This window comes from Gymnodraco acuticeps, unplaced genomic scaffold, assembly GCF_902827175.1.
Source record: "Gymnodraco acuticeps unplaced genomic scaffold, fGymAcu1.1, whole genome shotgun sequence".
NCBI lineage: Eukaryota > Metazoa > Chordata > Actinopteri > Perciformes > Bathydraconidae > Gymnodraco > Gymnodraco acuticeps.
In genome coordinates, this window is record NW_022991013.1 from 524,711 (window position 1) to 547,023 (window position 22,313).

At 44.8% G+C, this 22,313-nt stretch overlaps 1 protein-coding gene across 2 annotated transcripts; it reads left to right on the plus strand.

The window, feature by feature from the left end:
• Window positions 1-5,232: 5,232 nt before the first annotated feature.
• Window positions 5,233-6,757, plus strand: LOC117559461. 2 transcript variants are annotated; one of them, XM_034236232.1, is made up of 5 exons: window positions 5,233-5,457; window positions 5,576-5,905; window positions 6,119-6,238; window positions 6,331-6,384; window positions 6,529-6,757. In XM_034236232.1, exons 1-4 carry the CDS (start codon window positions 5,325-5,327, stop codon window positions 6,357-6,359), a joined length of 612 nt encoding a protein of 203 aa, XP_034092123.1. In that variant the 5' UTR covers window positions 5,233-5,324; the 3' UTR covers window positions 6,360-6,384; window positions 6,529-6,757. The 2 variants fall into 2 exon arrangements, with proteins under 2 accessions (XP_034092123.1, XP_034092122.1); XM_034236231.1 differs by having other exon boundaries at window positions 6,350-6,384.
• Window positions 6,758-22,313: the final 15,556 nt, after the last annotated feature.

Genomic DNA, 22,313 nt, shown 5'->3' on the forward strand with positions numbered 1-22,313 from the left:
CCCATATAGGCCTACGTCTGTTTCCGGTGACTTTATTTACGGCTAAAAAGCATGCTAAAAAGCCCAAGATTATATAATTAAACAAATAAATAAAAACAAGGATAATTGTGTGTTATTGTTGAGTAAATAACAGTGTGTTATTTAGAAAATAATAACAAATTAGAAGGAAAAAAAGATTTTTAAAAATACAGATTTCAGTATTTTGAGGCTCTAAGCCCCATTTATTTTCCTCACAGACGGGAAAAAAAGTCCGACATTATACGATTTAAAATAAAAAGATAAAACACTGGCATGTAATTTACGTTAGAATAAAAATAATGGTTTTGAATAATAGAAAATCTAGGTCACTTTACGGCCCCGCTCACTTTTGGGGAAACCAACGCTGTCATTTGAACGGCGATCAAGCTTGAAGCCACAGAGATCTTCTGTTACTGTCCTTTCTTCTTAGAGGAAGTACAGAAACACGTAACTCTGGATTTGTTTTAATGTTTGAGGTGCAATAAACGACACAGCAGCTTTTTGGCATGTTAAAACTATTATTTTCCGCCTCGCTCATGAGAGTAACAGCTGGCGAAATTACAGCCTCGCCTACTGATTTTAATTTAACCATATATCGAGCCCGATTCTCGATTTCAAATGTGTGCTCTAAAATTATATTTACAAATGACTATTATCATTATTATAAGCAAGACAATAAATGGCAAAGATATGAAGAAAATAAACGTATTTAAGATACGTTCATAACAAACGTAACGTGGGAGAAAATACGTTTCTAGCTAAACGTAATTGAGAATGCAGTTTAGTTCTGTGGGAACGTAATTTTTAGGAGACAGGGTTGTTTACAGAGATGCTGTATGAGAAACCAATGTGAGTTTGAAAAATTGCACAGTATAAATCTATTTTAGTATATCTCAACAATGGCATTATGATCAGTAGAAATGGCCATGACATGGGCCCTTTCAAATTGTCAAAACTCAAGAAATTATGTTTTTCAAGGATAGTACAGTGGTGGTATGAATATGGCTTTCTGTCAAGCACCTTGATAGCCCTCTTGTACAGCTGTTCTATTGGGAACCTGTTAAACCCCAAGGTCCCCGTCGGCGGGGACCCTGGGTTTTTTTTTCACGACACTGTGTCGCAGGGGATCTTAATATTTAAGAACCTATTAATGTGTTATACCAGATTAACGGAAATAATCTCAGCTAATTGACGATACAAACCATTTTTACCAAAACAAAACACATAAGAAGCATCTAAATGACCCCTTAGTGAAAAATGCTAACGGACATTGGCACAGAACTCAAGATAAAAGTACCCTTATTACTTATCGTAGCTACACATACAAGATATCCGATTAAAGCTGAGGTTCCACAGATTATTTAGGTATATAGTATCATCACTGAGTGATCCGAACTCGCGACAGGGGAAGCAAACACAGACATCACAACACTACCTTTACGGAGCTTCTAGGGAGATCGTCTCACCGTAGCTGTCGATCTGATCAAAAGACGTGTTCAATGGCATTACAACGAGAAAAAACGCGGCTGAATCGGTTAATCCATAGGTTTTTAACGTCTCTGTATACAAAAATGATTTAATTTACAATCCATAATTCAATTTTTATGTAAAAATCGGAGAGCAAAAGTTAGCTGCTAATGAGTGGCTGCTGCTTCCGGTCTAGGCTATGCGGCAGTCTCACACACACACATGACCAAATAAGGACTATGTGGGAGTTCCCCTCGATTCCATTGGCTCTGACGGTCAGAAAGAGATGTCACATGTCAAAATCCAGCAAGGGGGGCCAGAGATATGGAAAATCCACCCAAATGGCCCCAGAAGAGGGGTTTTTTTTGCTAAATCTGTCTAAAAAGGTCAAATATCACTTGTTTTGCATCAATCTTGATACAGGGTACTTATTATATGTTGTACTTTGGATTCCTAAAGCTTTTAGTCTACTAACCCATCATCCAAGGTTAGTTTTCACTATAAGTACAAAATATTCTTTGGACGGACACTATAATTTACAGTTTTTTACCATGTTCAATCTGAATTTTCTTTAAAATAAAAAACATCTATATTAAATCTGACTTTTCTACATCCAACTCACAGGTTTATCATTACTTTGAGAAAAAAGATTATTAATGTAACCCTTTTAGAAGGGAAGATATGGTCATTTGTTCTGGGAATGTCATTTTCGAGCCTGAAACCTGAAAAACAGGCTCAGGGTTTAACAGGTTAAGGTTTGTGGCACGAGCAAATGACCAGTTTGTAAAACAGTATTCAATGTGGGATAGAATCATACAGTGGAGGTATGACTTTGCAGCATTGACAGTTAAGAAAGGTCTAATTTTTTTAACATTTTGCAAGTTGAATTTAATAGTATTGGATACTTTCTTAATATGTTTCTTGAAAGTCAAGTTCGAGTCCAGTATGACTCCAAGATACTTGAACTGGGAGACTAATTACATTTCTGATCCGTTTAAAAACACATTAGATCCTTCGATTTTGACTGGTCGTTTACTGAACAATCATGCATACTGTTTTTTTTACATTGAACTGTAACCAAAGGTTGTTCAGCCAGTGTTGAACCTTGTCCAAAGCATTGATGCAAAATAACTCATATGGAGAGTGAAATGGTGCCAAAGGGTAGGGAGGAGAGAGTGGCATCACTTCACATGAAGAGACAGCACAGTGTGGTCTGAGCACAACTAACATGAAAGTCATGAGGCCTCTAAAGTCCAAGCTTTGCGCACATAATATCAGGTCTTGTTTTTTAATGGAAACAAATAAAGACAAGGAATTAGATAATAAAATCAAAAGCAATCTAGGGTGAAACACACAGGAAGCACTCGGCCATGACCACACACATCAAATTACTTGTTGTTTTCACAGACTAACAGCAATGCTCCTGAAACTGCCATCACTCTATCGTCCATTTCTATAGCATACTGTTGCTTTTCTTTAGCCGATGCATTCTATGTTAGCCTACGTTTTTCTGCACAAGATCTCAAAAATGTAATTGGAAAATGAAAGTAAAAAAAATTCCCCTCTCTGAAAAACTGGGAACACAAGGAATAAACCAGGAACCAACACAGAAGGACCGACCACACCAGGTAACATAGAAAAACTGAAAGAAAACAATGGGGAAAACAGGGATATAGATAACTAATTTGGACGGCTGGAAAGGGCAGGCAAAAACACAACAGGGTGATTGGAGACAGATGGATCAAATCAGGGCGGGGCAAACAATTACAAAAGGCGGGAAAATGCAAAGACAGAGTCAGTTTTATGGTCAATGCTTATTATGGTCCTGTTAATGTTTCAATTTTCGATGAGGGGATACGTTTTGGCATTTGACAAGTAATGTCTTGACAGGTCAATTAACATGATCTACAGCAGGGGTGTCCAAACTACGGCCCGGTGGCCAACTGCGGCCCTTTATCCACTTTGAACCTCAGCAAATTCAAAAAGTATAATGGAGTATGGCCCACGGTGGGTTACGTATTGTAACCCTAGTTATATAAGCACAGGCGGAGCCCTCTACTGGACTCTATGGGTACTACCTCTCAACCATACTATGCGAGCATTCCCTTACTGAGATATGTATAACCGTAGCCGGCCCCCTGAATGCGTGCGCAAGCCCACCGTATATAAGGCGGCCACGCCTCCCATTCCCGTCATTCTACACTTTTCTTCACACAGGCTCCGCCCTCTACTGGGCTCTATGGGTACAGTGGGTGGAGCCCTGATGCCTAACGCCCTGTCGTCCAACAACATTGAGTCACCACACAGCCCCTGACCGGCTTTTGGTTAACAGCCACTGCACCGCAACCTCCTTCCGGTTGTGACTGTGGAGAAGTGGGGGCCGCAGTTTACCTGGCTGGCAGGGCTCACTCAGACACGCTTACCTCGTGAATAGTGTGCCTGGAAAACAGTGACGAGGGTCCCCCCTCAGCCCTGTATGGGGCTTACTGCGCACCATGTTTCCCGGGTCCCCAAGGAGCATGGGAAAACACAAGTGCATTATGTCCAGATACCTGCTGACCCCAGCCCTGCATGGGACCTACCGTGCACCATGCCTCCCATTGGCTGATCCAGATATGCTGCAGTCATGACGACATTACTAAAATGTGGGCTGGCTTTACGTTGAACTCCTGTCAACGTTCCGTGGTCCAAGCTATCGTCCCCTATCAGAAACGTTGCTGTATCAGAAACAATGCGCAGTGTGTTTTTGAAGTAATATGGTCTGTGTTTACAACCCAGTCTCACGCCATTTCGTGTTATAGTCACAAAATGTATTTAATCTATTGATTCGTGTTCACCAACACAATTTTTGCATTTTTTTTTTCGTGTCACACGGAACTATTTTAAAAGCAATGTATTTCTATTGGTAGTATATTTCGTGCCTGCACCACGTATTTTTGTCCGGTCGGGTCTTGGAAGACCAGAAGCTGTGTGGTTCATAAAAACATATCTTACCCTAAGCCTAACCCTTTTATTTTAAATTGTATAATGTCTTTTACAGTATAGAGTTTTTTTGCCGTCCGCGAGGAAAATAAATGGGGCTACAGAATACTGAAATCTGTATTTTTTTATTAAATGTTTCCTTCTAATTTGTTATTATTTGGTGCAGGCACGAAACATACTACCAATAGAAATATATTGCTTTTAAAATTGTTCTGTGTGACACGAAAAAAATGCGAAAATTGTGTTGGTGAATACGAATCAATAGATTAATTTCGTGACTATAACACGAAATGCCGGGAGACTGTGTTGGTGTTACATTAGCAAGTATCGCTAACACTCAGAGCTAACGCTGTACTGTGTAAAAAAGCCGGATATAAAAAGGTACTTACCTTGTGGTAAAAAAAGAGAGAGCACGCTCGTGAACTGTCAACACGAGCGTTGGGGGGGGGGGGGGGGATGGACGCTCGCTCATGAACTGTTAGCACCGTGTTATGCATGCCCACAACACCTCGCGGGAACGTGTACAGCGGAAAGCAAATACTTCAGTTGATCTGTTCTGCAAAGTTAAGGTTTCCTTTTGGCATGCATAACACGGCATAATACCGGAGCCCCGCTGCGGGGAAACTTTGGCGCTGTTCTGAGTTTGTTCTAATCTGTCACAATGACTGATGGCTTTCTGATTTTTCCGTCATTGTTAAAAAAAAAACGTCATAGACGGAAAATAATCGGTTAACGCAACCTCTGCTTCAGAGACATGTTTTGTATAGATATGGCCCTATTGTTCAAATATAGCATACTAGTTGAGCTTTAAGGCTAGTAGTCTGCTTTAACACTTGTTTTTTTCTTGAAGCACTAACATGTCCCCTCCTCTCTTTTCGTTGAGAGCCCCCTCACTGGAGCACAGTTCAGTCGCGGACTTTGGCAGAGCTTCAGTCACACCCAGCATGAAGACCTCTACCTTGATAACAGCTTTAAGTCTCTGCAGCTTCTGTGAGTACTGCCTTTGAATTACTCTCAATGGCATGTATGTCTTTGGTGATTTCGCTTAAATCCAAATTAACTTTTTCATTGAAAGTAAATATATATTTTTCTTCGCTTTTTGTTTCAGGCTCGACTTCTGTCCCGGTTTCTGTGGAGATCCAACCTGGTGAAAATGCCACATTGACATGCGCCAACATTTCCAAATATGACACCATGATATACTGGTTCAGACTGGTGAACAGAACCGAGGTCAGCTGTGTCGCCGTGTCGATGAATTCTTACAGCAAGGTTTCCTACTGTGATGGAGTTCAAAAATCTAAATTTGAGATGACATCCAACACCTCCAACCTCTTTCTCGAAATCAAACAAGTGGATGTATCTGACACTGGACTTTACTTCTGTGGGTTTTCCATAGCTGATATTCCATATTTCAGTAATGCACGTTTGACCATTACAGGTAGGATTATTGCAAAAGTATTCTCTGTGCTTATCCTGCTTAAAAGACATATTTTATCCCCATTTTTTTTACATTAAGTTGAATGGTATGATAAAGTGCTCTTCGAGATTAACAGTAAAACTCTTCTCAAAAATGTTAATTATTCAAGTTTTTTTGAATTTGAACACATTCACACCTGTAATATTAACAATGTTAAATGCCGCTTTTTTTTAGGAGGCGGTGAAGAAATTGGAAAAGACATGCCTTGGATGACTTTGACCCTGGGCACTCTGACTGTTTTCTTCATGGTGGCCGTCATTGTTTTGGTTGTTAAAATAAGGAAAATCCAGAAAAGTAAGGCTGTCACAGTTTGTTGAAAAATCATTAATTTAAAGTTGTAAAAGACACATTCAAATCAACATATTCATTTAAACCTCACTAATCAGGCTTATCTTTGTCACAAAGCTGCAATTGAAGAACTGCATCATGAAAGAAACAAGGTATTAGTATCAGTTTTTCTTGATATTCTTTAATGGTTGTACTAAATATTAACAAGTTTTGACCTTGGGTCAGTACAGATTATGTGCTGACTTTTGAGATCTGTAGTTAAAATACAGCGTGTGACCCTAAATATTGATTTACAGAATGTGGGCTCTGATGACCTGAACCGTACAGAGTGGAGGTTTCTTCCAAAGACAATAAGAAGCAGGAGGTCTGCAATGGAGAACGAAGTGGAGACTCATGTTGTTTATGCTGCCACCAGATAGACTCATAGTCCCTGTAACTGTCTGCAAACTGGGGCTTTATCATATCAAGTTTACTCACTTTCAATGTTCTTTTTAAATAAACTTCAAATAATCTCTCAGAAAAAAAGTCTGGTTTTCCTCTGATCGTTATCTGAGAGGAAATACTATATATATTGTTTGATGGGGAAGAGTCAAAAAAGGGCATTCATGATAAAGTCAAAATTACTCATATGGAGAGTGAAACGGTAATAAAGGGTAGGGAGTGACATCACTTCACAGGAAGAGACAGCACAGTGTGGTCTGAGCAAAACTAACATGAGTCCCGAGGCCTCTAAAGTCTATGCTTTGCAGCAAAGTAAAACATTTAAATTCTTGGTTTTGAGTACATTATAGCAAGTCCTGTGTTTGTAGAATAGGAAAAGATAGACAATAGATACAAAAACCAACAGCAATCTAGGATGACAAACACACAGGAAGCACTCGGCCATGACCACAAACCTTTTCACAGGCCAACAGTAATGCTACTGAAACTGCCATCCGTTTTAACCTGTTTGAAGCCATGTTACAAAGTATCACAGCAGCAAGTGCAAACATTTAGTCAGGGATTAAGTTGAGGGTTGGACCTAAACACAAAACAACAGAAGGCTGGTATAAATAGAAAACAAGTGTACTTTGATTAACGTTTAGCTGGTACAAAAACAGCTAAAGATTAAACTGGGGGAGTAGGCTAAAGTAATACAGAGAACAATGGGGAAAACAGGCATATATACCATAGACTGTATATATATAAAGATATATACACATAAACAATCACATCAACAAGCCACAGCTGGAGAGGGCAGGCCAAACACAAGTGCAGCAGGGGGATTATACACAGGTGGATCCAATCAGGGCGTGGCAAACAACCACAAAAAGGCGGGGCATCAGGAACCAGACATGGAAATAGGAGGGTAAAATGTAATTTGCTCAAATAATTCAACGTAAAAAATATACAATTTCCTTCATACTAGAGAGTTTTTCATTCTGTTTGACTTGATAGTAATCTTAGGCGTCTGCAAAGAGGTGGTGTTATACTGTATTTTTCTATATGTGACTAGCTATTCTGCCTTTTTAAATCATGTGTCTATATCATATGTTGACATGGTTACTGTCTTTATAAGAAATACAAAGTTGTGGCTTTCTGCCTTGGCATACATGTGTGGGCAACAACAAGTCCTGTGGCCCCTCCCCTTGTATTTTTCCACTGCTGTGGTGAAAACACTGTGTATCAGCTTCAGCGAAAGCCACAGGAAGACTAGCCTTCAGCTCTCTGCAATAAAACCACATCAAACAAAAGCTGTGCAATATTCACACATGAGATTAACTGCTAAATGTGAAGATATTTGTGTCGTATTACATAGAATTCTGTCAACAGTATTTCCATTTGTTTTGTACTTCTTTGCCAACGACACTGACCAATTTCTTCACAATCGTTTGAACTCTTTTAACCTTTACACAACTGCACCCTGATGGCAGAAATGCCTTGTTCAGTCGCATGAGAAAGTCAAGAAGATCACCTTTTACATTACAGTTTTTCTCGATTGCTAACACACTAAAATTATACATGAAGCACAATTATTTTAACTGGCACTCAAAGAGCAAAACATCGGCTCAAATCTCCAAAACTCTAAACACATTTTCAGCTTTTCACACAATTTGCAAATCAACATGGCACTTTTTGCAAACCACTGCACACGTTTCTCCAAGTAAGACACAGGAATCTGACATAAAGTCACGTGTTAGCTGGTTTAAAACACTGATATTCAAAATGCCTCACACATGGACCAATGATCAAGAAGCACGTTCCACCTGACCAAACACCTGATAGCATAATTGTTGGCTCATCAATCAGGATGTTAGCACTATAAAAAGACCACAGGTGAGTACTTTCTTACAGCAACAATGGAAGCCAACATGGAAGCAAGAGGAAGAGGAAGGGCTGGGCTGAGAGTGAGAGGAGGAGGAGGAGGAGGAGGAGGAGGAGGAGGAGGAGGAGGAGGAGGAGGAGGAGGAGGAGGAGGAGGAGGAGGAGGAGGAGAGGAAGAAGAAGAAGAAGAAGAAGAAGAATGAGAATGAGAATGAGAGGTAGAGGTAGAGCTGGAGGGAGAGGACGTGGACAAAGAAGAATACTCTTATGATATATCAGAGTTTATATCTGTTGTGTGAAACGTATGTACTTCATTACTGTAATTGAATTGTTGGCATGTTGCATACTATAACTGTACAACAATCCTGCACAATGTACTGTGGTAAACTTACTTTTATACAACACAGACACTGACCGACCACTATATCTTTGTTGTTTATCTGAAGGACTGAGAAAAAAAAAGAGGTGCAGGTGGAAGGCTAAGGATGTCCAATGAGGCACAGGAAGCAGCAGTTACAAACTGGGTTTGGGCAAACAATGCCATCACACTTAGAGAGATCCGAAGCAGAGTAGCTATGTGCTGAGATGCATGTTGCACAATGTTATTTTTGAATAAAATGTGATTTTTTTTCAACAACTCATTTGTATTTCTTCATTGACTGTATTTCTGTAAACTCAAGCAATCTTTCTCTGCAGAACCCTCTATGTACAGAGCACAGCCCATAACAGGTGAAAGTGCTTTAGATTATGCTCAGCAGTGTAGTTGGGTGGTCAAACAATCTAGTATTATGAATGAAGTGTTATATTTGGTGCAAAAGTTTGCATTTGGTAAGTGTGTATGTAGTTTTGAGGGCAGTTCTTCATTTAGCAGGAAAAATGAGGAGTTTTGCACTTTGGGTGTGTGGTTTTGTGAATTGTGTTTAGTATTCTGAGAAACTGAGCAATTTAAAAAAAATAGTGTTAGCAATCGAGAAAAACTGTAATTCATTCTCAATTATCACTCCTCAGCCGCCTCTAACCAGATATTTTACTCAACCAACAACATGTTGCCATGATCTCCAACAGTCAATCATCGTGCTGCTGTCAAACTTTAAATATGTTCTCCCTCCTGCCGTCAGCTGTTCTATTTCGTCCCATGCTAAAGTAACGTGTTATAGCAGAAAGTGTAATACAGCGTATTTCTGGTATATTCATTTTAATGATGTCACCTGATATATAGGATGTGTGTTAAACTTGAATATTCCTAAAATAATGTCCCATTTTAAGTAGAAGTAGATTAGCGCAAATGGTCTTTTCTTCCACTTTTGTGTTATAATCAAAAGGTGGTTTTTTGGCTATTTGTGAGTAGGTAAGGTACAGTACAACCTGTGATTTCTGCCTTGAGTAAAATGATTGATAAGACGTTGATAAGTATTTTTCAGAAAGTCATTTTGGGATTTCAAGGGCGGAACTCAGTAGGTTATCTGTAAGAGTTTTTTGTATGATCTGGAAACTTAAATTAATAAAAGGAGGAAATATTGTGTCAATTATTGGACCTTCTCAAATATAACTATACTTTAATTACAGTTTCCAGATATTAGAAGAGGCCATGAGACGACGTGTGTTATAGAGAACCGCAGTGACGCGTCCTAAAACCCGGAAGTAAGTTAGCATTTTTACCACGTCCGGTTCCTTCGATAAAAAGCAATGCTATTTCTCCATGGGATTTTGGAAAATAGCTCCAAATAAGGTCTGTGTTTGACACAAATTGAAGAGACGGATCACATTTTGTTCTACGACATTAAATACATCAGCAGTGACCCCGCTGGTGATTTTTGAAGAGTTGACGTGTCTGAAAAACGATGGTTGTTAACAAGTGGCTGAATAGGACTACAGAAGTTGTCCAGGTCGTTTTACGTCATTACACCAAACACGTAAAACACTCCCGCGAAGTTTGTTTGCCCTGTTCTGCTTGAAAGCAAGTACCTGCCTCGTGCAAACTGTTCAAACAAACACTTCAACTTGTACCATTTACAATCTGTATGTTTGAATATGGATCTTAAGTTGGCATGACGTTGAAGCATAACGTTAGCATTTTGCTTCTTGCGATTAGATTTATGCTTCGAAAATTATAAAAGTAGGATAGACATGTGGATATTATCCGGCTGAACAAAACGTGATCCGTCTCTTAAATGTGTGTCAACCACAGACCTTATTTAGAGCTATTTTCCAAAATCCTATGGAGAAATTGCATTGCGTTTACATCCGGGTTTTAGGATGCGTCACTGCGGTTCTCTATTGAGTCACACAGTTAGAGAGACAATGGTCCTTCTGAATTATCAATAGATGTATTCAAGTTAAGTGAGCTGACTTTGAGGTTAGAGGAAGTTCAGAGAAGGCCTTAGGGCAGGGGTAGGCAAGTAAGTTTGGCCGTGGGCCAATTTTTTGCTGAGCCGCAAGATGGCGGGCCAGAACATAATCAAAGCCTAATTCAAGGAAATGATTTTGGTAAGAGGGCGCAGCGCCCCTGTTCCCCGGTTCAGAAAAAACTCTATCGCTGATGACCCTCCCCATCAACACTCTGATGCGCAGTCAGATCCGCTGATTGGTTCACTGATGATATAGGCGCCCAATCCAGAGCCTCTGGCTAGACCCGCCCAAAGGGAGGCTCGTCCTCTCTAGCCCCATTTCAGTCCCAAAGCCAGGGCTATTATCTGTATTTTAACAGACTTATCTTTTAAATTGAGGTGTATTTATTGTTCTCTTCAAAGTTTATTTTTCTCTGAAATGTTAGGGAGGATGGTCCTCCCTTTCCTCAATGGACGAGCCTCCACTGAGTAAAGTAGAGTTATTAACTAGGTAGCAGTGTTATTTAACATTTTATTCTGATAAGTATTGTCAAGTTCTCTGGGTTTTTAGCATTTATTTGAGTGTTTGCACATTTGAGAGGCTTGAGGGGCAACAGAGGACGCATGGACAACTGGAATCCTTTTTCCTTTTCTTTATTTAAACTTTTCAAGGACACATTATATTCTTTCAGGTTGAAAACCTTTAAAAAATACCAAAGGACAAAATAAATCAATTACAGCATTTTGCTTTGCAATTTCATATATTATAACCTAAATTAATCAGTAACCAAGTATTTTACTCAAACTCAATGTATTTCATATATAGTTAAATAAGTACTTTAATTGACCTGGTTCCCCCCAATTTGCCATATGTGACCCGCTCTATCGAAATCAGTCGAAAGTCGCAACGGCTCATTTCAAAATAAACGTGGATATGCGTAAAAAACTAGTTTTTCGGGGTTCGGGTGTTTTGTTTGATTTTAAATAAACAAAGTCTTGGCTTTCAGAATATGACATTTTTATTTCCAAAATCACACAATAAATACATGTTTGAAGCTTGTAAAGGGAAGATGACAGCTCTCCCTCGCCACTCTGCTCTTCCACAGCGCAGCTTCCCCTCCCTCCGCTGACATTATGAATGTAAGCGGATATTTCGGGACAGAATTTATTTTACCGTAATTTGAAATTTACCGGTCATGTTTCAATAATAATAATAATAAGAATGGTGTAGCAGAGTTTCCGTTAGCAGGTGATCACCGAACTATGACCGGATATGCTGATGTTTAAAACTCAGTTAATGGGGCTCATTTTTATATTGCTTCAGTTTATAATCGTTACAGATCGAAAAGTTCAGATTCATTTTTCAATAAATGATTCCACAAACAACAAACAACATAATTATTACATTCAAACAAACTACTTGTAGTAGATGAAGTACATTATTCAAAAGTTTACATTAACTTTCAATAATAACACGGGAGAAACGAATGCTCTCTTTTCCCCTCTCCCTCCCTCTCTCTCTCTCTCTCCTGACAGCCCGTCAGTTTCACAAGCAGCTCGCTAAACAGTGGGCGGGGCTTCAGGTGATTATGCAGAGCTGCATGTCTCTGTCAGACTCAGCAGCTGATCTGATCTCTCTCGGTCCGGTTATACTTCACTCGCGTTTATATCGATCAGATCCAGCTCTCCTGATCGGCCTTTATAGAGAGCACCGATCAAACTATTAATAGTGAATATCGGCCGATAGTGACCGGCGGCCGATCAATCAGCGGCTTTTATGTTAAAAAAAAAACTCCAAATAATATTTTATTAGTGATTCTCAAAATTACGGGCCAAATATTATTGCTGGCGGGCCAACAATGGCCCGCGGGCCGCCTGTTGCCGACCCATGCCTTAGGGTATAAGAACTATAGGTTACTTACGTAACCCCAGTTCTCAGAGTAACATGAAGTGAGATGTCTCACTATGGGATGCGCCTCATCGCGGAGCAAACAGAAGCATCAATCTCATTACGCCAATCCTGATTGGCTGGTGATCTTGACGTCAGCGTCAGGGAATTCACCCCCTATAAGTAGCTTGCGCCACGACGCATGCGTCATTCAAAATAAGCACCTTTTCTCGCTTCACCATAGCAAGGAGGGCCTCACTTCATGTTACTCTGAGAACTGGGGTTACGTAAGTAACCTATAGTTCTCATTCATAACACTCCGTTCGATGTCTCACTATGGGAAATTGTAGCTCCCGTATTGTCAGACGAGCTTATCTCGAAAATCACCAAACCAACCAGAACCTAACAGGTAGAGCTCTGACTCAACCAGGTGCCCAGCACTGCTTGAGTCACACTGGGAGCAGAACGTCCAGCCTGTTAAGAGGCGGACAAAAGTGAGCGGCGAGGACCAGCATCCTGGACAGAGCCCAGGATGCAGCCAGACCCTGAGTCGAAAGAGCTCGCGGACCCAAGGGTGCCTGCGAACTCTGACTCGTATGGGCCCTAAAGCAATTGCTTCCACAAACCAGTGGGAGAGCCGTTGCTTAGTAACAGGCTTGCCCTTATAAGGGTTAGCCCAGGACACAAGGGGTTGGTCATTATGACGAAGCACCCTTGATCTGTCCCTGTACGTGCGTAAAGCACGGGCTGGACACGGCAAATCCGGCCGCTGTTCCCCGGAGGAATACAGTGGCGGGGAGGATGCCTCAATGTCAAATGTGGTACCTGAACCAACCGCCTTAAGATAAAGGCAGGGTTGGGTTTCAACCACACTCTGTTTACCCTGGGGCGAACTGAGTGCATGAAGACTGTACAGATAGCGCATGAGTGCCACTGGCTCGCTTGGCAGCTGCCAGGGTCAGCTTCATGTCACACTGTATTCAGATTGTACCACTCACGGGCCAGGCCCATAGAGCCAAGCGCTCTGGGTGTGGGTGAAAGATCGCCCCCCCCCGCTTGGGACAGTATGTCCCTGCGTAGTGGGAGCTGCCATGGCTGCCCGCACAGCAGCTGATATATCTCCGCTAGCCAGTACATAGCTGGCCAGTGCGGAGCTATCAGGATAAGTGTGTGGCGTTGCTCTCTCACTCTGGCCAGAGTTGGGGGTATCAGAGCCAGGGGTGGGAACGCGTACAGAAGGCCCGGGGGCCAATCGTGCGCGAGTGCATCCACGCCTAACGGTGCATTTAGATCACGCATCGAAAAGAACAGCTGACACTGAGCGTTGTCTTTCGATGCGAACAGATCCACCGCGGCTCTGCCGTAACGCACCCACAGCTGGCTCACAATCCTTGGATGTAGAGTCCAGTCTGCATAAAGTGGTATACCTCTGGACAGTAGATCTGCCCCGAGGTTCCTCACTCCCGGTACGTGCGTCGCTCTCAGAGAGAGGAGACGTCTACCGCTCCATAGGATCAGTTTGCGCGCCAGTGTGTGTAACTGGAGAGAACGCAAACCCCCTTGGCGGTTAATATACGATATTGTGGTCGTATTGTCTGTCCTCACGAGGACGTGATGTCCCCTGAGGAAAGGCAGAAAGCGTTTTAGGGTGAGAAACACCGCTAAAAGCTCCAGGTAATTTATGTGCGCCCGCTGGAGGTCTCTGCTCCAGAGACCCCTCACCGGGCGACCTTCATAAATACCTCCCCAACCTGTCAGACATGCGTCCATGGTGACCACTTTCCGTGAAAGGACAGCACCCATAGGCACACCTCGTACTAGAAAAGTCGGGTGCAGCCAGTGGCGCAGTGCCATTACGCATTTCACAGTAACCATCACTCTCCATGGCGCGCAGGGTTTAGTTTTAGGGCGGCCACCCAGCGCTGAAACTCCCTCATGTGTAAGCGTCCCAGTCGTACGACCAGGATGGCTGACGCCATGAGCCCCAGCAATCGCAGGCATGATCTGAAGAGAACATGTTTGCGCAGCTGGAAAAGAGCGAGACAAGCTCTGAAAGCTTTCACTCTTTCCGCTGACAAGCGAGCTGAAAAGGGCACCGAGTTCAGGCGTAAACCCAGGAAGAGTATAGTCTGCGCGGGGCACAACATGCTCTTCTCTGTGTTTATTATGAAACCCAGGTTGAGCAGGTGCTTTACGAGGACATTTGTCTGCGTAACAGCCTCCTGCTCCGACTGTGCGAGAAGCAGCCAGTCGTCCAGGTAGGTCGCCAGGCGAATACCCTGTTGTCTTAACGGGGTTATCGCGGCTTCCATACATCGTACAAACACCCTTGGACTGAGAGACAGACCGAAGGGGAGTACTCTGTATTCATAACAGATCCCCTGAAATGCGAATCTCAGATATTTCCTGTGTGGGTAATATACTGGGATGTGAAAATACGCATCTTTCAGGTCGACTGATGTAAACCAGTCGTCTTGTCGCACGAGCCGCAGCAGAGATGTTTGAGTGAGCATTCTGAACTTATATCTTTTTAGATATTTGTTCAGAGCCCTCAAATCAAGTATTGGCCGAATTCCGTTCCCTCCCTGTTTGGGAACGAGGAAGTACTTGGAATAGAAGCCGCCCTGACTCTGCTCGGCGGGTACAATAGATATAGCCCTCTTTTCTAGGAGTGAGAGAATCTCTCTCTCCAGAATATGGGCTGACTCTCCTCGGGCCTGCGAATGCAGAATGCCTGAGAAGCGAGGGGGGGTGACGGTGACTTGGAGTCTGTAGCTCCGTGTAACTGTCTTGAGAAACCCAAGCAGATGTCGTGAGCATCTCCCGCTGTATGCTCCTCAGAGCCAGCTGAGATGTCACGTCTCTTCCCCTCTGAGTCTCTATTTGTTGGGCGAAGACAGGGCGAAGCTGGTGTGCTATCGCCCGGGAGAGCAGCCATCGCTCCCGGCTTTGCCGTTTGAGCCGATGACATGAAGATATCTTCTTCTTGCTCATCCGAATCAGACAGGAGGAACTCAGAGGTGTCCTCTTCGTCCTCCATGTAGTCTAATTCCAGGACATCCTCCGCGGGCGAGACCATGGTGAGGTCTCGCCGGGAGCTCCCGCCTGGTGAGGCGTGGGGCTCCGTTCCCGCGTCTCTTGCCGCCACCGGGTCCCGGCCTGACACGGCGTGGGATCCCGGTTCCGCAGCTGCCGGTGTTAGTGAGCCCCAGACCGACACAGTGAGGGGCTCAGTCTCTGCGGCGGACGCCCCCGTGTCTTGATTGCCAAACGGCGAATCAGTGGACATGAGGGAGTCCTGTTCCAACAAGCTAGCTTGGTGTGCTAGCCGTCGGTGGAGGCTCTTTCGGGTGAAACGGGCACAATGCCCGCATGAGCCGGGGTTGTCGATAGCCTCCTGGGCGTGTTCCAGCCCGAGGCAGGACGAGCAGACCTGGTGTGAGTCTGTGCCTGCTATCTTCAACCCGCAGCCGCATGACCGAGCCTCCGAGTCCCTGACTCCTCTGGTGTGAGGGGGAGAGGCGTCCATCTTGTTCGCCTTGTGGCGTGGAGAGGACCCGCTCGTAACAGGTACGTCGTTGAGAGAAAAAGTGTTACCAACCCGTCCTTAATCCGGAGAAAAAGGGACGGTGTGGGTCCTTTGTTCTCAAAGAATATTGACTGGTGTGTCAATATACTTCTAATCCTTTTCTCCTCCGTGAGAGAGAAAAAGAAAATACTTCCTCGCTACCGTGGTGTCGGTAGTAAGGGGAAGCTAGCTAGCAACAGGTAAGTAGCTAGCTTGAGAAAAATCAAAACCTTACCTTACTTTCCGGGGAAAGAAACGGCGAGGTCGATTTTAATACTAACTGGCGTTAGTATTACCGTCTTCTTGCGAAGCAGAAGGAGTAGCCGGCGAGCGCCCGTCGACCGAAATGGTTATATTTGGGTTCAGTCTGTGGACTGTTAAGCTTGTCCGGCTACTATAGAGATGTGCTCTGAAGCAAGAAGAGGTGTTTGAATGACGCATGCGTCGTGGCGCAAGCTACTTATAGGGGGTGAATTCCCTGACGCTGACGTCAAGATCACCAGCCAATCAGGATTGGCGCAATGAGATTGATGCTTCTGTTTGCTCCGCGATGAGGCGCATCCCATAGTGAGACATCGAACGGAGTGTTATGAATGAGAACAGTTAACCTTTGTTAGCTAACTAATCCTAAGGATGTCATGAGATGATGACGTTTAAACATATACAAGTGTAGCTTTCAGAGAGAAAAACATATGACATTTGTGTGATAGGCTGCATGATAAAATGTGTGTGTGATCCCAGCTATACATTGGTCATCTGTTAACATCTCCTTGTAAGAAGATGGGGCGGAGTCAACGGCTGCTGACTCATTGCCTAGGGTTCGCCCAGAAGTGAAACCGGCCAATGGAGAACTACCAGCTCACGGTATAGGGCTCGGCCAGAAATGAAATCGCCAATAACAAATAGCTAGGGAGGAGCTACCCCACAGAACACTCCCACAGAATTTGTATTTAAGCTGTTCCAATGTTCATACTCGGCGCTGTGTTCTGACTGTCTGTCGTGGTACGTATATCACACGGTAGTAGAATTCAGCCCGGAGTGCTCTGTATTTTGTACTGTTGCAGGGTACTCTGTATCAGAGTCCTGCATCGGGTCGGGTACCCGACGGGTGACCCGCAAAAAAGGTGATTCGCGGGTGGTATTTTTTCCGGGTTCGGTTCTGGGTAAAACAAAGATGATGCGGGTCGGGTCGCAGGTATTGCATAATAAATATATTAAAATAATAATAATTTAGTTTAATGTTTAAAATCCTCAGACCTCTCCCCCGCGGGACCGCGCATAATCATAACCTCTGCAGCGCATCAATCTGCTGCTGTGCGCGCCACATTCAAAATGGCTGAGGTGAAGCTCTCCAGCCGAGAATACAGCATTGTCAATAACACTTCCTCAAGAGCGAAATCCAACGTCTGGGAGGCTTTTGGTGTCATCCTAGATGGAGAAAATAACCAACATCCCACGCTTTTTGAGACAAATATGCAACTGCGTGTGTTAATAATTGCACATTTTCACTGCTCATATATAGGCTATGCGGGTTCGGGTCGGGCTGCGGATCTTGTGCCGACGGGTCGGGTTGCGGAACTAATTGGCAATATGTGCGGGTAGCGGGGCAGGTTCGGTATTGCACGTCGTGGGTGCGGGGCGGGAGCGGGTCTTGAAAATCAGACCCGTGCAGGACTCTGCTCTGTATTGTGTATTGTTGCTTTTTACCATTAAACTCAGCTTATTGCTTATCTCATTCCTCGGTGTTCGAGTCCTTTCCTTGTAGGAGCCTACTCATTAACGGACGGCGTGGAGCAGAGGTGAACCTTCCACCACCGCCATTGTGTGGTGCTCCAACAATGCGCAGCTCGAGTACCAATAACAACAAAGTCACCTGTGACCCACGTGACACCGGCTATATCTGCCGGTGTCATCAGAGGATCTGTTCCTTTCATCTTCTCGCTGCGCGAGAGTACCTTGGCTACATTCTTGTAGCCTATAGCGTTCAGTTTGAACGTTTGATCTGAGGGATTTCTCTGCATGCAGCTGGCCGCGTACAGCTTCGCGACTGATCCAGTCGGAGCTGCGGGTTGTTGACTCGTCTTCCAGGAGCTGTGGCCGGCTGTGCAGAGCCTCGACGGACAGGTTTGTGTCAACTTTGTTGGTGATGACTGTGTCCCTGCACCCTCTCCCAGCTAAGTTGTCCTGATTGCTGTCTTGTTTTTTGTTTGGCTTAAGACTTTCTGGTGACGACAGTGTTCCCACTTCCTCTCCCATAAAGTTGGCTCCGGAGGCCGGGGGGCTGGGCCCAAAAGTCTCGGGCCGGTCGTCGGCTGCTTTCCCCGGCAGCAGCTCAGTTACTCGAGCCAGTAGACCCTCTGCTCAGCCCGGGGGGTGCTACTCGGCGTACTTTCTCGTGAGAAAGAAAGTTGGCGGATTTCGTCTGATCTTGGATCTCAGAGGAATCAACAGATTCCTGAAGGTGCTGCTATTCCATATGCTGACCACAGCACATGCACAGGGGAAGTGGTACGCAACAGTGGACTTGAGGGATGCCTACTTCCACGTGCCGGATGCATCTCACCACCGAAAGTTCTTGAGGTTTGCCTTTCAGGGCCGACATTATCAGTTCCGGGTGCTTCCCTTTGATCTCTCCCTCTCTCCATGGGTGTTCACCAGGGTCGTGGCGACAGCTCTCGCACCCCTGCAGGCGCAGGGCGTGAAGGTCCTGCCGTATTTAGATGTTTGGCTGGTTTTGCCTTTTATCTCACGTAGCCCGGTTGGGTCTAACAGTAAACACCGGGAAAAGTTGCCTGGACCCTTCCCAACAGGTCACTTACCTGGGGATGGTCCAAGATTCGGCCACTATGAGGGCCTACCTATCACCTCGTCGTGTGGACGACATTTTCCACCTTCTAGATAAGATAGTGCCTTACATTCAGTTCCTCCGGCTCTTGGGCGTACTGACGGCTGCCTCAGCCATTGTGCCCTTAGGCCTGCTGTCGCTGCGCCCCATGCAAATTTGGCTGAAACAGCCTCCACTTGGACGCCAAGTGGCACAGGCACAGAAGAGTCAGGGTGTCTCAGCGGTTTCTCCACTCTCTGTCCTGCTGGAGGGACATGGCCTATCTTTTGATGGACGTGCCAAGGGGCGCCATCCCATCCCGCCGGGAGACTGTCACTGCAGATGCATGTCTCTAAGGGTGGGGTGCAGTGTGGCAGGAAAGGACTGTTCAGGGTGAGTGGTCTGCCCAGGAGGGTGCACGCTATGTCAACGTGCTAGAGCTTCGGGCTGTGCAGCTTGCACTCATGCACTTTTTACCCCAACTGGGGGGCACACATGGGCTTGTTCCTTCGGACAACATGCCCACTGTTACCCAGACTGCAGTCCCTTGAATGTCCACAGATAGTGGACATTCTCACTCCACTTTGAGAGTTTAGGGGGCTGCTATTTCTGCCCGACATGTTCGAGTCGACGGCGCCACAGGTCGGTGTCCCTGTTCCTGAGAGGGGCTTTACGGCAGCGTCCCACTAGCACCCCGAGGGCTCCGGCTCGGGACCTGTCCCTGCTGCTGGCTTCCCTATCATCTCCTCCCTTCGAGCCCCTGGCCCAGGTGGGGCTTAAGTGGCTGTCCACGAAGGCAGCATTTCTGCTTGCCATAGCCTCAGGGAAGCGAGTTGGGGAGTTGCATGCCCTCTCCGTGAGTGATGCATGCCTGAGGTGGGACTCTCAGGTGTTGCCCTTTGGGCAAATGTGGCATTCCTGCCAAGGTGCTTCCACAAACCCACTTCAACAGCCTGTCCAGCTGGCACGCTTTGACATTCAGGAGAACGGCACGTCGAAATTGCTGTGCCCTGTGGGTGCCCAAAGGGCTTATATCGATGCTGCCTGTATACGGCAGTCGGAGCAGCTCTTCGTTTGCCATGGCGGCACTAAAAGAGTTTGTGCCCTCGAAACAGTGGCTGCCCCACTGGGTTGTCGATACCATCTCACATGCCTATGGGGCCAGTGGCCGCCCCCTGCCATCAGGGCTGAGATGCCACTCGAAGAGAAGCATCTCAACATCTTGGGCTGCCCTGAGAGGGGTGCCCCTGGAGACTATCTACGCCGCTGCGTCGTGGGCGTCTTCTGGCACATTCTCCAGGTTTTATCGGGTTAATGTTGCCACTCCCCATCCTTTGGGCGTGGTCCTTTTGCTGAGCACCGTTGCTTCCAGTAGTGAGCAAGGGCTTGGATTCTTCATGACATGGTTGGTATAAGTCATCCAGTACTAAAGCACCGCCTCTGGCGGTCATCCGGGACTCATAGAACCATAGGTACAGACGTAACTGTCGTTATTTCAGACGTTATGACGGCGGCCTTCCTTTGCTTCTCTACTCAAAGCACCTCCCCCTTAAAGAGCCTGTGACACAAGTTTCCCCCATCATCCAAACCCATCAATTTGAGTAAATATTGTCCCCTTGAAAACCGTTACTGAACTGATTTTGGATATTTGTACTTTGATAACCATTAATCTGCCCTTCAATGTTGACCATTTTCTGGATCTTCTCGGGTATTCTTCAAGTCCCGCCAAATTACGTGTGACGTCATTGCGGGCACAGCGCTCCAGCTGCACCGTTCAGGATCCCAGCATCTGCATGTAAACGCACGATGACGCACACAGCAGCAAGCTCAGACAGCGATGACAGTTTAATTTTGAACGTGTCTGAGAGCTCATATAAGGCTGAAGGATCGCTTTATGTTGTATCTGTTAGAAGTTTAGGAATTAGGTGCGTCAATATGGGCGATCATACGGTCATGTAGCCAGTGGTGGAATGGGACTAAAAATCATCCCGGGACTCTCGACCGGCCCACTTCGGTACCGCTAGTAAATTGTCAACGGGGGGAGTGGGGGATGTCAGGGGCGGCGGGTGCTGTAGATAGTAAATGTAAATATGTAAATATTTGTGTCACTGCATCCTGGTAAAATACAAATATAATGCAATGTCTGTGTCTTTGACATTAGCGCTGCTAGCCACCTGTGCCCTGTACTACGAAGCCAGTTCAACATACGTTTGTTTGAAACGTATGTTTGAGTAACAAACAAACTAACAACAACAAACTAACAAACGAGATCTCGCTAAGCGGTCCTACGACGCTGGTTATCAACTCGGTAAATCAAGCCAGGGTTTCTCTCACCAGCTGAGAGCGCGTTCACGTCTAAGACACGAGTGGATCTGACTTTAATTACATTTGACTCGAGTGTTTCGTCAACATAATGTGTTGCTTAAAATAATACTTCTGCATACAGTATGTGACACTGTAAGTGTTGCATGGCCAGATACGGCTGGAGAAGCTGACTCAGATAAGGAAATATATGATATATTATGATATTATATGATCGATGATCTGATTGATGATGTAATATGAATGATAAGTGCGACACGTCGGCGTCTTCTCTGCATACGGCAGTTTAAACTGTATTTCCTTTATCCTGTAATATGACTTGAGAGATTTAAACTCTGCACACTGATTTGATCTCTTTTCTATAGGCGTAAAAAAAGTTATTTAGCCTTCCCAAACCTGAGCCTCACGCGCCGCCTATGGGGGATGTGCTAGTGACTTATCCGACCGGCCCACTTCGGTACCAGCCCATCGGGATTCGTCCTGATGGCCAGTCCGCCACTGCACCCAGCCCACATAAACTGTCAACGGGGGGAGCCTCGCTGCGGGGAAACGGTGGACCTAGTGTCCCGATCGGAGTGGGAATAATAATAATAATAATCCGTGCATTTTATCCATTAATTTCCCCAACATTGTGGTGAAAAAACCACACATTTAATCCATGTTGGTGTACTACAACTACAAAAAGCATCGGTTTGTTTTCTCATCAGGAAATGCAGACCGGCATAAACAAACGATTTTTAATCATCATTCTCACGATCATTTAATGTATCATATGTTCGCCGAATTGACATGAAAGCACTAATAAATGTAGTTTCATCCACTTGAGTTTACAACTACAAAAATAATCG